The 15125-nt window shown below is 41.6% G+C and overlaps 1 protein-coding gene across 6 annotated transcripts in view; it reads left to right on the top strand.

The window, feature by feature from the left end:
• The window catches only part of LOC117661076 (flavin-containing monooxygenase 5-like), a 105664-nt gene that overhangs the window by 76088 nt on the left and 14451 nt on the right, over window positions 1-15125 (top strand). For all 6 annotated transcript variants that reach the window (XM_060690179.2, XM_087891155.1, XM_060690178.2 and 3 more), the window contains exon 6: window positions 11878-12077. In XM_060690179.2, the coding sequence (XP_060546162.1) occupies window positions 11878-12077 (200 nt within the window). The remainder of the gene's footprint in view (window positions 1-11877; window positions 12078-15125) is intronic.

The raw sequence follows: 15125 nt of genomic DNA, 5'->3' as shown, positions 1-15125 counted from the left end.
ATATTTGAACCAATATTTACTTCTTGTATATTATCTATAAGTTCTGTTGATATCCATATCATGTCTATCCTTGACCACGATAAATGTCTATTTGAATAAAAGGTATATTGGTTTTCTTTCAGGTGTTTTTGTCTCCCAATATCTTGAATACTCAACTCTTCTATCATTGTAAAAAAAGATTTCGGCAATATTCTTCTGGATTTTTTATTTGTCTTCATTGTTTTATAGTCCAGATCCACATTTGTTAGAGTATTAAAATCACCCATTATACATACATATTCATAATCCAATTCTAAAATTTTTCTGTGTAGTCTCTGATAAAATTCTTGTTTTTCATTTGGTGCATATATTGCTATCAAAAGTATTTGTTTAAAGTTCATATTTATTTCCACCATCAGAATCCTGCCTTCTTCATCCTCAAAAAGTAATTTAGGTTCTAATTTTTCTTTAATATGTATCAATGATGTAAATAGAACTCCTAACTTTGTATATTGTAATAATTGTAAATGTTGTTTTCTAATATGTACTTCTTGTAGGCATATAATGTCCATCTTCAAGCTATTTAATTTAGATAAAGTTCTGTTTCTTTTTATCGCTGCATTCAATCCATTTACATTTAAAGATATTGCTTTAATTTCTTCTTCCATGTTTTACTTGTTACTAGATTTTGACTTCATCGCCATTGTCTCTCTTTGTTCCATTGGATCTTTGGATTGCGCTCCTTCTTTTAGGGCTCTTCCTTCCTCTACTTTTTCATCTTTCTCTTTCTCTTTTTGCTTTGTCTCTCCTATTGCTCCCAAGTTTTCTTCTAATGGTCCACAAAATTGTTGATAAAATAATTTTGCTTTTTAAATGGAGTCAAGTCTATGTCTTTGTTCTTGCCATGTCACTAAAATTCCTTCCGGTATTAACCATCTAAAATTCACTCCTTTGAATATTAGGAACTTCATTAAAAACTGATATTCTCTCCTCAAATTCTCTAACTCTTCTAGGTATTTTTCTTAATACCGCAATTTCTTTATCTTTGTGTTTCGGTGCTGTATTTCTTGCTGCTTGTAATATCTCTGTTTTCACTGCCTTCTTCGTAATCTTACATGTACTTCTCTCGGTTCCTCATTGCATATCTTGTGTATACTCTGAAGACTTCATCAATCTCATTTAAGATCTTTTCCTTGGATTGTTCCAAAATTTTTGATAGTATCTCAGCAATCATCTCAGGTAATTTTTTTTCCTTTTTCTTCCTCTATATTTTGGAATCTTAAGTAAAACGCAGAATGTTCCATCTCCAACAGGATAATTGACTTTTCAGTTGGTGCCAATTTTTCTTCTAATTTCTCAACTTTCTTTTCTGTCATTTCCACTTTTTCTTCTACTTTCTGGATTCTCTCTTTATTTTTCCCAACCATGGCTTTCATTTCTTTTACTTCCTGTTTTAAGTCATCATGAAGCGACTGTATAAACTTTCTTAATTCCATCATCTCCGAAGTTTTCTGTGTTTCTGTCGATGAGGGAACTTGCTGTTGGGTGTGCATGTGATATAAATTTCTTCATATTTATAATCCAGGTGCCTAATCCTCCCCAATCGTTGGATTAGGTAAAAATAATAATAATAATAATAATAATAATAATAATAATAATAATAATAATAATAATAATAATATATAAGATACAAAAATTAAAAAACAAAAATTCCAATCAACCACCTCCCTCAAAAATCAAATTTCCAAATACCCCAACAGAGAGAAAAAAAAAAAGAGAGAGAAATTCAACTGCCAAAAGTAAAAGATAAAAATACAAATACAAACAACCAAAAAGGAAAAATTTTCTTCTGATTCTTCCAATCTTAATCCAATTTCTTGTCAATCTAGTTTTTTTAAAAAAAAGGCATTTAAAAAAAAGGTCTCTAAAAAAATAAGTAAAAATAAAAGACACAAAACACAAAATAGAGTTCCTTTCATCCATCAGCAAAAATCAAAATACGGAACTTCAAAGCAATCATCAGCAATCATATTATTATATGAATAATAATAATAAATTATTAAAAGCCAAAAGGAAAGTTCAAAATCCAGTCTTCTCTCTTGTACATCTGCTTTCTTTATCAGTCTACCGAAATGTCAAGGTCAACTATAGTCAGCGTTTATTCCAAGTCAAAATCATTTCCCTTCTGCCACTTGATGGCACTGCAGACTAGCTTTCAAGAACACAACAAACTTTTTAAAGCAATCTTCAGTTTCTTTTTATCTTTTAAGAACACAGTAGGTTTTTTAAAAAAAAACCAATCTTCAAAGTTTCGTTTTCTCAGTTATCATCATTCCACCATTTCAATAGAAATGGGATTCAATCATTAATTCATTTAGTCCCAATTTCTTATTTTTAAGAAATTACTTTTCTTTTCTCAGTCACAAAGAAAAATATACGAAAGAAAGAAAAAAAGAGGCTTTTGTCTCTTCTTTGCCACCAGATTACTGGATGTGAAAGCGGATACACACCCGCTCTCACTCCTCACTCTCAGCCCGTCTATTCTTATTTAATTCCAGTTGGATTCAAAGGGAAAAGTCTTTTGTAAAAATCAGAGTCTCTCTCATCTCAATGTCTCACGTTGCGTTCTTGTCATCTTCTTTCATTACTGCCGCCACAGCTTCCTAGCGACTTCTAAGGCCACTTTCTCAGCAGTCCGGTTTGAGCAGCATCTTCTGGTTCAGCCAGGGAGTTTGTGATCCCCCTATGCTGACCAGTCCGTGCTCCCCTTGTTTATCATCCCTTCAGGATGACTTAGGCCACTTCAGACCCCCGGACTGCAGAGATATCGACAGATCTTCAAAAGGTCTTAAAGATCCCGACTTTCCACTGCGACATTGGCCACACCTCTCCAATCTTTTCTTATAGATCTCCAGCAGTGGAGCATCCACAACTCCAGGAATTAAGCTATTACATTTATTAATTGTTCTTACTGTCAGGTAATTTCTCTCAGTAGCTTTGTATTAGATAAAATGTATATGTTGAAGAAACTACTATTGAAACTTTAATAATATTAATTTTTTAAAAAAATAATTAACCATGCCTGTCAGTCCCTAGACCCACAGTGGCTCTATAGTTTATATTCCCTAGGTCTGGAACATCATTTTGAAGTCCAGACTGACCACGAGACTTTGGAACACTAAAAATTTTTCATAAGCTCAAACAGTACTGTAACAGCTCAATTGGACACAATTCTGTTCTTGTTTAAACATTCTTATTTTCTCAGATCAAATTTTATTTATTTATTTATTTATTTATTTATTTATTTATTTATTTATTTATTGATTTGATTTGATTTGATTTGATTTGATTTGATTTGATTTGATTTGATTTGATTTGATTTGATTTCTATACCGCCCTACTCCCGAAGGACTCAGGGCAGTGCACAGCCAAACAATAAAACACATACATACAAAATTTAAAAGTAGAATTAAAATCAAATTAAATAGTTTTGGCCCAGACAAATTAAAACCCCAAACTATTTAAAACCAATTTTAAAATTTGAATATATAAAATACTAAAAGATATTTAAAAATTAAAAATCTTTTATAAAAGAGGGAGAAAATTAGGCCAGGCCCGCCTGGTGAAATAATAAGGTCTTTAGAGCGCGGCGGAAGGTGCGCAATCTGGGGGGAGCTTGTTCCAGATAGTAGGTGCCCCCACAGAGAAGGCTCTCCCCCTGGGGGCCGCCAGTCGGCATTGTTTGGCCGATGGCACCCGGAGGAGCCCCTCTCTATGGGAGCGTACCGGCCGGTGGGAGGCTATTGGTGGTAGTAGGTGGTCCTGCAAGTACCCAGGTCCTGAGCCATGGAGCGCTTTAAAGGTGGTAACCAAAACCTTGAAGCGCACCTGGAAGGCCACCGGGAGCCAGTGCAGCTCGCTCAGGAGGCATGTTACATGGGAACGCCATGTTGCTCCCATTACCACCGCGCGGCCGCACTCTGCGCTAGTTGGAGCCTCTGAGTGCTCCTCAAGGGGAGCCCCATGTAGAGAGCATTGCATTAGTCCAGGCGGGAAGTGACAAGGGCATGAGTGACCGTGCGTAACGAGTCCCGATCCAGAAAGGGACGCAACTGGCGGATCAGACAAACCTGATGAAAAATCCTCCCGGTCACGGCCGTCAAGTGCTCTTCTAAAGACAGCCGTGAATCCAGGAGGATGCCCAAGTTGCGAGCCCTTTCCGTGGGGGCCAGCGATTCACCCCCAATAGTCAGTGATGGCACCAGCTGACTATATCGGGACATCGGAAACCACAGCCACTTGGTCTTGGATGGGTTGAGCCTGAGCCTATTCCTCCCCATCCAGATCTGCACGGCCTCCAGACACCGGGACATCACTTCAGGGGCATTGTCAAGGCGGCGGGAAAGTCACCCTCACCCAACGAAGCATTTATAATCCCCTGGAGCCAGCCTCGTGTCACTTCCCGGGAAGCCAGTACTAACCAGGAGGGGCACGGGTCCAATAAACAAGTGGTCGCGTTCAGTCTGCCTAGAATGCTGTCCACCTCCTCAGGGGTCACAGGATCAAACTCATCCCAGATAACATTCTCAAGACCTGCCCCTGTCTCTCCCCCTGAGACTACCCAGTCGGAGTCCAAATCTTCCCAAATTTGAGTGATTTTGTTATACAGATACTGAACAAAATCCTAGGCTCTACCCTCCAAGGGGTCCTCCCGCGTTTCCTGATGGAGCAGGGAGCGGATCACCCTAAAGAGGGCGGCCGGGCGATTATCTGATGATGCAATAAGAGCAGCAAAATAGCTACATTTTGCTGTTTTTATCGCCACTAGGTAATTCCTAATGTGGGATCTTACTAGTGTCCGGTCAGATTCAGAAAGACTGGCCCTCCAACTACTCTCTAGGCGTCTTTTCCGGTGCTTCAACTCCGTGAGCTCCTCGGTAAACCAAGGAGCCAATTGAGATCGGCGCCGGGTCAGAGGCCGCAAAGGCACAACCCGATCCAGAGCTCCAGCAGCCGCCCTATCCCAGGCGGCCACCAGGTCTCCAGTCGAGGCGTGTGCCAGAGCCTCAGGAAATGGCCCAAGCTCCATCTGGAATCTGTCAGGTTCCATCAGGTGCCTGGGGCGGAACCATCTTACCGGCTCTGCCTCCTTGAGGCGGGGTGCAGCGGTTCAAAGGTCAAGACAAAGGAGAGAGTGATCTGACCATGACAAGGGTTTGCTAACTATATCCCCTATCTCAAGATCCCTCAACCACTGTCCAGAGACAAAAAACAGATCCAGTATGTTTCCCCCTGTGTGGGTAGGGCCATGAATTAATTGGGTCAAGTCCATAGCTGTCATGGAAGCCATGAACTCCCGAGCCATCTCAGACGTCCACCATGGATGGCAGGTTGAAATCCCCCATGACCATAAATCTAGGGGTATCAACCGCCACCGCAGCGATGACGTTGAGTAGCTCAGGCAGGGCTGTTGCCACGTGGCAGGGAGCCAGGTACGTGATCAGCAAACCCATCTGAACCCCATGACCCCATTTCACAAAAAGGGATTCACAGCCGGCCGTCTGAGGAACAGTGGCCTCCCTCGGTCTCAGACCTTCTTTAATGATAACCGCTATCCCCACCCCCACCCCTCACCTGTGACCTCGGCTGATGGAATGCTTGGAAACCTGGCGGGCACATTTCAACGAGGGGAACCCTCCCCCTCCTGGCCCAACCAGGTCTCCGTAACACCTGCCAGGTCTGCACCCACCTCCTGAACAAGATCACAAATGAGGGGGGCTTTATTTACTACGGACCTGGCATTGCACAGCATCAGCCGAAGGCCTGGGTCCTGAGGGTCTATGCAACCTGAGGAGCGAGTAGAGCCTTGGGGGCCGGAGCACTCCACCGCTCGTAGGCAGCGAGTGCGCACTCCCCTAACATGATATGGCCCCCTGCTCCCGCCATATCTACCCCTCCCACCTACAGTACTGATGTTCAAAAAACTATCCGGACAAGCTCTAACCCCCCCCTCAACCCCGGGTCCCCCACCCCCCACACCGCGTTTCACTGCCAGACCCGACCCTCCCCCTTGTGGGTTATCCTCCATACCCACAGCCCAAATTCCAATCTGACCCTCTCCCTCCCTGGGACCCCTTAAAAATTTGACTAAAAATTTCAATAGAAAACCCCTCAATCCCCTAGTTTTCACATGCCACCTCTCTGGGTCCCAAAACCCGTCCTTGAGGTGGGCCCTTGATAGTGAGGAGGGCCACATCTGTGAGAGGGGGGAATCTCACAGCGCAAGAAGATCTGCAGTCGTATACATTTCCAAAATGCAGTGAATAATTTAAAAAATTATCCTTTATCAGCCAGAGTATTTCTTGCTTTATGATCCTCTAATTTCTAACCTGGAAAAGTTTGTTCCCAAGCACCTGGCTGACCCTGGAGATAGAAAGGAAAGTACTTTTCTAAGTGATCAAGCCATATGAACCAAATGACACCTATATAAAGGTTCAGATACAGTAGATGATCTACCTTTGTTTTTCCTTTGCCTTCTACCTGTCTTTTCTTGAGAATGAAGAAATTTTACTATGTGCCATTCCAGTGGTAGTTGAACTTTTCTCTCTGGTAGCTGTTTCCTGTTATTTCATGGCCTCACGGTCAGGCTCGATGCAGTGCAGATTCAGCAGACACGGAATCAAACACTAATGCGCTATCACTCCTCAGCCAGGTCCAATTCATTTTTTTTGGCCAAGGAGTGGGGAAGATCCACTTTCCTGCCTAAGAATCCTATACCCTGCTAAGCACCTTGTCATAGTAAGTGGCAAGCCCCTGACTCTGCATGCACCTTATTATTTGTTATTGGCAACTACTGAGCAAGGAAAGCTTCATTTGTGCATGCTGGATGAGGAGAAGATTTAAGCCATAAAGGGACTGCCTTCTGTTGCTGGAAGTTTTGTACTTTGTTTATTCTTGCACCAGATTGCTGATTCATTTTTTAACCATAGTATGTTCTTGACCAAGTTTTTGGATCTTTCCTTGGCATTTTTGAAGGTGTTGTGTGTTTTCTGATGACAGACTGACTGAATTGTCTTCTCTTAGCCTCCAGTAAACTATGGCACATACACATGCCCTTTGTTCTACTTCCCAATACATCTGTTGTCATCTCTCCTGTCTGCCTAGCCTTGGCTTCTTGATGCCTTTACAAGCCTCACTGAAAATGCACCACTCCAACTGCTTGTACTTGCTTACTCATTTTTGCATCTGTTACTAAACTCCTACCATCAGGGCCGGATTTTCCTATAGGCTAACTAGGCTTCAGCCTAGGGCCCCAAGATCAAGAGGGGCCTACACAGTGGTGGGATTCTGGGGGTTCTAGGGGGTTGAGCCGAATTGCTGGCTCGTCCGCCCCTCGCCTCCCACCCGCGCGGCGCCAGCCTACCGTAGCCAGGGGTGGGCAATTGTGGCTCTTTTACAACCTGTGGACTTCAACTTCCAGAATTCCTGAGACAGCTTGGCTGTCTCAGGAATTCTGGGAGTTGAAGGCCGCAGGTTGTAAAAGAGCCACAATTGCCCACCCCTTCCCTAGCCTGAGTTCCGCTGCCTGGGATCCACGTGGGCTGCCGGACGCAAGAGAGCAGGATGGAGAAAGCAGCTTCCATGCCTTCACTCACCCTCACTCTCTGCTCTGTTGGATTGCCGGCCATTCGCTTAACCCACCCACTGCCCATCTATTGCTGCCTCCGATGGCTAGAGGAAAAAAAGCTGTTTAAATTCTTGCCGCGGGGCTTCAAAGGGCCGCCCTAGAGCCAGTGGTGCAGCCGAACCCTTTGTTAAATTGCTGGCTTGCCCCGCCCCTCCGCACCACTATTTATTGCCAATAAATAGTGGTGGGCAAGGGGCGGGGGAGCCAGCAATTTAACAAAGGGTTCGGTGGTTTTTTTGTAATTTTATTGGCCCCCGGAGCTTCAGCATAGGCTAATTAGCCCTTGCTTAGATCGGCTCCCGACCCCCAGCTGATTTGTCTCAGCTGTTTTGCTCAGGGATCTGCTCCTTGCTTGCAAAGAGTGCTGATTTCCCCCCCCCTAGCTATACTGAAAAACGAAAGAGAAAGTAAAGCAGGCTGTTGGCTTTGCAGGTTGGAAAATTAGGCAGGCAGATTTCTTTTTCCTCACCAAAAAAGGTAGGTGCAAACAACAGGAAATTTAGGGAAAAAGAGGAGATTTTAAAACACAAAAGAAAAAAAGCTCTATTTAACTAGGGAATTGTAATAATTGAGATACTATTAATTGTATATTGTGTTGAAAGCAGAAATGGTTAAGTTGTGGTTTGGAGGAATATATGGGGGAAATTATTTGGTTTATTATTATTGGTAAATATAATTAATTGATTTGTAAGAAATTGGATTGCATGGAAATAATTGGAATATTCATGTTCATATTGATTAATATACAAAAAAGATAGTTATATAACTAATTGATTTATATTAAAATGTTGAATTTGTATTAAACAACTAATATTACATAATTAACCAATGTGAGGATGGATATAAAAATAGATGACAATGGGAAGGGGTATAATATAGAATAGAAGGGAAAAATTGAATTTGATTAAGATTAGAGATGAGGATGAAGGGTAATATTAGTTTTTTACAAAAATAGATGAGGAATAAATATGGCAAAAAGGAAATATAGAAATTGTAAATTTAATTGAAATGACTAAACGCTGTTTAAATTTGTGAACTAGCCAAATACTCTGTTCAAAGAAAATACATTGTATATTTGTATGTGTGTTTCTAATTATTGTTATTTATTCATATTTGTTCTCTTTTATTCTTTAAAGTTTAACAATTCATTCTTTATCTTAATATCTTTATATTTGTTTGGGGTTGGCTTTCTTCCCTTTCATCTTTTTTATTGTACAGCAATCTTTCTCCTCAAACCTACCACCTCTCTCTTTTCTTTCCTTCTTACTTTCTCTTCCTCCCCCTCTTCTTCTCCTCCCTACTTCCTCTTCCTTTCTCCTTCTCCTCCTCTCTTCCTACCTCTCTTACCCTCACTCCTACTCTAATTTCCCTTCCCTTCCTTCATCCCTCTCTATTGCTGTATCCTTTTATGCATATGGACTATTCAGAGGGCTGAAAAAGTTATTTCTGACTGGTCCTCGCACTTTTGACCAGTCCTCGAACTTACGACTGTCCTCACATTTTACGTTTTTGCCCTATCTTGTCACCATGGTGAAGAGAAGCAGTTGTGAAATGAGTGACATGGTTGTTAAGAATGGTACAATGGGCATAAATGATGACCAGTCATAAGTGCGAAGACCGGTCAAAAGTGCGAGGACCTGTCAGAAATCACTTTTTTCAGCCCTCTGGGTAGTCCTTTTGTGCATATGGACTACTCGGAGGGCTGAAAAAGTTATTTTTGACTGGTCCTCGCACTTTTGACCAGTCCTCGAACTTACGACTGTCCTCACATTTTACGTTTTTGCCCTATCTTGTCACCATGGTGAAGAGAAGCAGTTGTGAAATGAGTGACATGGTTGTTAAGAAAGCTGCACGGGCATAAATGTGAGGATGGTCATAAGTGTGAGGACCAGTCAAAAGTGCGAGGCCCAGTCAGAAATGACTTTTTTCAGCCCTCTGAGTAGTCCCTATGCACATAGCCACGCCCACCTGGTCACATGACGAGCTACCCACGCCTACACAGTCACGTGACCAGCTAGCCAGCCCACCCAGTCACATGATTGCCAAGCCACACCCCCAACTAAGCCACGCCCACAGAACCTGTTGTTAAAAAAATTGAATCCCACCACTGGTGAAAGGGCCTCATAAGTGGAATAGCCTAGGGCCTCTTTTCATCTAAATCCGGCCCTGCCTACCATGTTCCCTCCCTAGCATCTCTGCAAGCCTTGCCCGCAATCACCCACATCCTACCTGCATCTTGTTACCAACCGTGTTTATCCTCCCCCACACACACACACTGAAGCCAGAACATGAAAGTTATGATCTTCCCATCACCCCTTAAAGAGCTCTTTTTTTATTAAGCAGGTTTTCTGTAAAACCTTGCCCAACCATCTTGTTTCTGATACAGGGCCACAATTCATGGCACAGTTGTGAAAAGCTCTATTTGATGTGAAGCTGCCCTTGACATATTATCCACAACTGAATGATGAAATGAAGAGACAAAAGCCATCATACAATAATACTTTTTAAATGTGTAATCCCCCAGCAAAAAGATGGACCCAGCTATTTACCTATGCTGAGTGTTGTTATAATAATACCATTTATGTCTTAAATTTCATTGTTTCAGGCTACATAGAGTTGTTACCTATGGTTGCTGCATTCAGAACGTCTCCCATTTTAGACACTGCCTCTTTTTCCAAGAGCTTCATACTCTCAGCATCTCCTCAAAAATAAATTCAGTTGTGCCAAAGCACTCTTTTGTCTGTCATTTCTAGGGAGCTTTCTCCATCCAATTTCCATCTGTACTCACAACAGCCAACTCACCATGGATAATTTGCCATGGCTCATGGCTAACTTGCCATGGCCAACTTGCCATAGGACAATTCACCATGGCCAACGTGCCCAGGACAATATGCTGTGGGACAAACCTTTGCACAGGAATATTCAGAAATAACCTAATATCAGGCACCCCAATTCAGATCTTTAGGAAAGAAAGACCCTCAACTCCATTTGGTTGAAGTGATAGGTTCTTTTACTAACATTAAATGATTGCAGTGATAATAAGGCTAGATCTGAATATTCCCACACAAAAGTTACACTTTTCCCTTTCCATGGCCCTCCCCACTTTGACCAGTCCATCAGTGTCCAATAGCAGGCCATTTAGATGTTTTGGGGACCGCTTGGTTGTTTGGCACCACTCAATGCAGTTTTGCCTTCTTTTCCCAGGCCAGGTATCCTTGGTGGTTGGTTTATTCTAGCTTGGCATTTCTGGTTTCTATCAAGGATGTCTCCTCCTCCCTCTTGGCATTTTATGGCAGAATGCCAGCAAAGCATAGAAGGTGAAGATAACAGATCTGACATTTACATAATATTGAAGAAATGGTGAAATAGAACCATTAAAGAAAAGATACAAAAGGATGGACAAAATGAAATATGAATGACAAATATTAAAATATTTTTTAAATTATTTTAAGTAATATAAAACTATTGAACTGTCCTGTGAGTTGTTCCATGATGAATTGTCTGCAGCGATGTGTCCCATGCCAAGTTGGCCATGGCAAGCTGGCCATGGCGAGTTAGCCACGGTGAATTGGCAGCGGTGAGTTGACCATGGCAAGTTGGTCATGGCAAATTGTCCCATTCCGGTACTGAAAATACACCCAGTTCCCATCAGATATCCTAGGTTTGGAATGGCCTCTTTCCCTCTCTGCTTCTTCCTTAAACTCCTCCCCTCCCCTTCCCCATTTTGGTTTAGTGGAAGAAAAATTTGATGTGGACTTTTGGTGTATGTGATGTAAATTAGAATAGTTGATTGGCTGGAAAATCTACCAAGACAACGTTAAGGGAAAAAGCAGGAAATATAAATGCACATGTTTTCTTCAGTGTTTAATGTGTAGCTGATGTGGCAATCATCAGACATAACTAGCAAAGAGACAGGAAAGCAGTAAAAGTAACCCAAATTTGCATTATTTTCAATTAGATCATCTTTATATTCTTGATTAGATATTGTAAAACTTAAAATAATACAGGAAAAGTATTGGAAATCTTTTCTACACAATTTATCCAGGATAAAAGAATAATGAGATAATTTACAGGTTTACTTTAATTTTCCATCTCTGTCTGTTCACATTGGCATCTAACAGATACTTTAATAATGGCAAAAAGAATACTAGTAAAAAAAAATATTAGTGGATTTGTTAGTTTAAGATACTGTCTTTCTCTATGTTGTCCAGGTTTACCTCAGCACTCGCCAAGGAGCATGGATATTAGGTCGCATTGGTGATAAAGGCTATCCACTTGACATTATATTAAGTACTCGAGCTCATTTATTCCTGAAACAATGTCTTCCCCTGTCCACGATTGATCAGTTGGTACAGTACAAATTAAATAACAGATTTGATCATTCTCATTATGGCTTGAAACCTAAACACAGGTATTCTATAATAATATGCTACTTTGCCTTCTTAATTAAAAAAAAAAATGTATCTCACATTTCTTCCAGCAGACAGCTAAAAATGCTGTACGTTGATGTCAACTAAATACTGACCAGTCCATTATTTACCGCTAATTAAGTGGGATGGCTACAATATCTATCATAACTTATTGGATACTAACTACCTCTTCTGTTTACACAGGATACTTTAGAGCTGGGAATCAGTTTTCTTTCTTCCTTACCAACTCTGAGGTTAGCTTTTTCTGAGGCCAGGAACCTCCAACTGGGTATGATGCTCAGCAGTTATGGGCAGAGAATGGATGAGGACAAGCTGGCTTCTTAGATGTTTCAGCTCTCCCTTGAGAAAATATAATTCATTAAGGGGCCTATTTGCTGAATGCTTTCATGAACCCTCAATAACCCACGTTCTCTGTGGTGGTGTAAAGAGTAAAGAAATATTGCTTAAGCCCAGACTAGGGGGGAAAGTTACAAAAATATATCAGACAGATATTTCCTCTAATGCAGGGGTCTGCAAAGTTAAACACTCAAAGAGCCATTTGGACCCATTTCCCACAGAGAAAAAAAAAAACACCAGGAGCCACAAAACCTGAGTGGGCATGGCCAATTCCACATCACTCATTCCCACTCAGTCACATGACCCCGTAATCACGCCTACCCAGCTGGTCATTAGGGCAGAGAACTGGTTGTTAAAAAACACTGGAAACCACAAAACCCTTTTCTCTCTTTCTCTCCCCCCTCTCTCTGTATCTCTCTCTGTGTCTCTCTCTCCCCCTCTTTCTGTATATCTCTCTCTCTCTGTATCTATGTCTCTCTCTCCCTCTCTCCTGCACTCTCTCTGTATCTCTCTGTCAACTTGCAAAGCTTTCAAATTGCCATGAGCAGGAGGGAGGGAGAACTGAAGTGAATTCCATATATTTTTCTGATCGCAATCAGAAGGAGGGTGTTAGGTTTCACAGCCAGCCAAAGTGGTTAATTGGAGAATGTGATTTATGACATGGCCAGGGGGGAGGGGAGAGACAGGGTCATAGGGGAACGTAAATCTACGTGGGGTCAGTCCTGACTGCATCTGAGTATTGCCGGAATGGTGCTCCTAATAAATCACTATATTTCCTTTGAAGTTTGGATCATGGCTCATGAATTAATTAGGGCATCTTTCGGAAACTTGACACTCTCTATGTCTCTCTCTCTCCCTCTCTGTCTCTCCCCCTCTCTGTATCTCTCCCTCTCCCCCCTCTCCTCCCTCTCTCTGTATATATCTTTCTCTGTGTGTGTATCTATGTCTCTCTATCTCCTCCTCTCTATGTTCCCTCTCCCACTCTCTCTCTATCTCTCCCTCCCCCCCTCTCTGGTTCTCTCTCTCTCTCTCTCTCTCTCTCTCTCTCTCTCTCTCTCTATATATATATATATATATATATATATATGTATGTATGTATGTATGTATGTATGTATGTATGTATGTATGTATGTCTCTCTCTCTCTCTCTCCCTCTCTCCCCCCTCTCTCTGTATCTCAGATTTCCAAGGCCAGGTGAGGAGTGTCTGGGAGGGGAAGGCGAGGGGCGGGGCCAGCCAGTGATGGGACAGGGAGCCGCAGCAGAGGGCCGAAAGAGCCGCATGCTGCTCCAGAGCCGCGGGTTGTTGGCACCCGCTCTAATGTATAAAAGACGGGGTTTGGTGTAGTGGTTAAGGCATCAGGCTAGAAACTGGGAGTCTGTAAATTCTAGTCTACCTTAGACTAAATGTAGCTGGGTAACCTAGGATCAGTCACTTTCTTCTCCCGCAGAAACTTGTTCAGGCAGGCTCCATGGAGTAGACATGATTGAATGAAGAAAAAATGTAAAGGGGGAGGAGGGGAAGTATGTTTAGGCCTATACAATGCAATTGTTTTTTGGTCTGGCTTACCTTGTAGGGCTGACAAGTGCTCCTTTCAGTTTGTCTAATCCAAATCATCAGGCCCTCAGCTACCTACAATTCTGGACTGGACTGCAAACCTCTGAAAGTCTAGGAGTCGTGAGCTCTTGTTTGCCCTGAAATAACTGGATCCTAATATTTGGATAACATCTCTGATAAAAACCCATCTTTTGGGAATCCAGAGTCTGAAGCAGAACTTCAGATACAGCTTTCTCATCCCTTGCAATTATCTGAAGCACCAAGAAGGTGCCGTGGAAAGTCAGCAATTAGAAATAATGTTACTGGAGGAACAGAAATCTTAAAAAGATTGGAATGGGGAGGGTGGATAATATATGACTGAGGCTATGTCTCTCTGGCTTTCAAGACATCAATAGGTAATCTATGTGGTCTTTGAAGCCAAAACATTGCTTTTTCTTTATCTAGAATTTAATTCACAGCTACTAAAATATCTAGTAATTATTTTAAATCTCATTTTCTGATTGAAAAATTGGATTTTCAGAGTACCAGTCCTAGAAGCTTTAAAGTGATTGTTTTAATAACAGTCGTGTTCATTTTAGCACTCACTGATTCCAGGACTACGACTTTATACAAGTGGATTTTTAAAATATTTATTTAAGATTGAAATAGCCACCTGTTTTATACAATAATCCTACATGACTCACTCCAAATCAATAAAACAATTAAAGCATTTCAAACCCTTGTCACCATGGTGCCATGATATCCCATCTTAATGATAATATGAAAAATTTATCAATGGCACAGAATCTTTTGATAATTGCCCAGGACAGCATGTAAAGTAACATATAATCTCTCCCAGGCTATTCTGAGAACAGTGCTAGCTATTTAATTTATTGAGTGGCTGCACACTTATATAGTGGGTGAAATCTCATCCACTCTCCAGACATTGCACCAAAGTCCTAAATATTCTAGCATATCTTTCTATATGGCAGTACATTGCCTTTTTATGACCTTTGTATTTTATTTTAGTCTGTGACCCTTCGTATGTTCCCTTCCAGCTTTTTCCTCTTTCTCTCTCTCCTCTTAAATAAAATTGCAAAATAAATTATTCCTCTGAATAAGACTTGCCCTGCTCACTTCTTCAGTGACAGAATATATT

The sequence above is a fragment of the Pantherophis guttatus genome, chromosome 3, assembly GCF_059756535.1.
Source record: "Pantherophis guttatus breed Tessera chromosome 3, ASM5975653v1, whole genome shotgun sequence".
In the NCBI taxonomy this organism is placed as follows: Eukaryota; Metazoa; Chordata; class Lepidosauria; order Squamata; family Colubridae; genus Pantherophis; species Pantherophis guttatus.
This window is presented reverse-complemented; position numbering and strand designations above follow the sequence as displayed.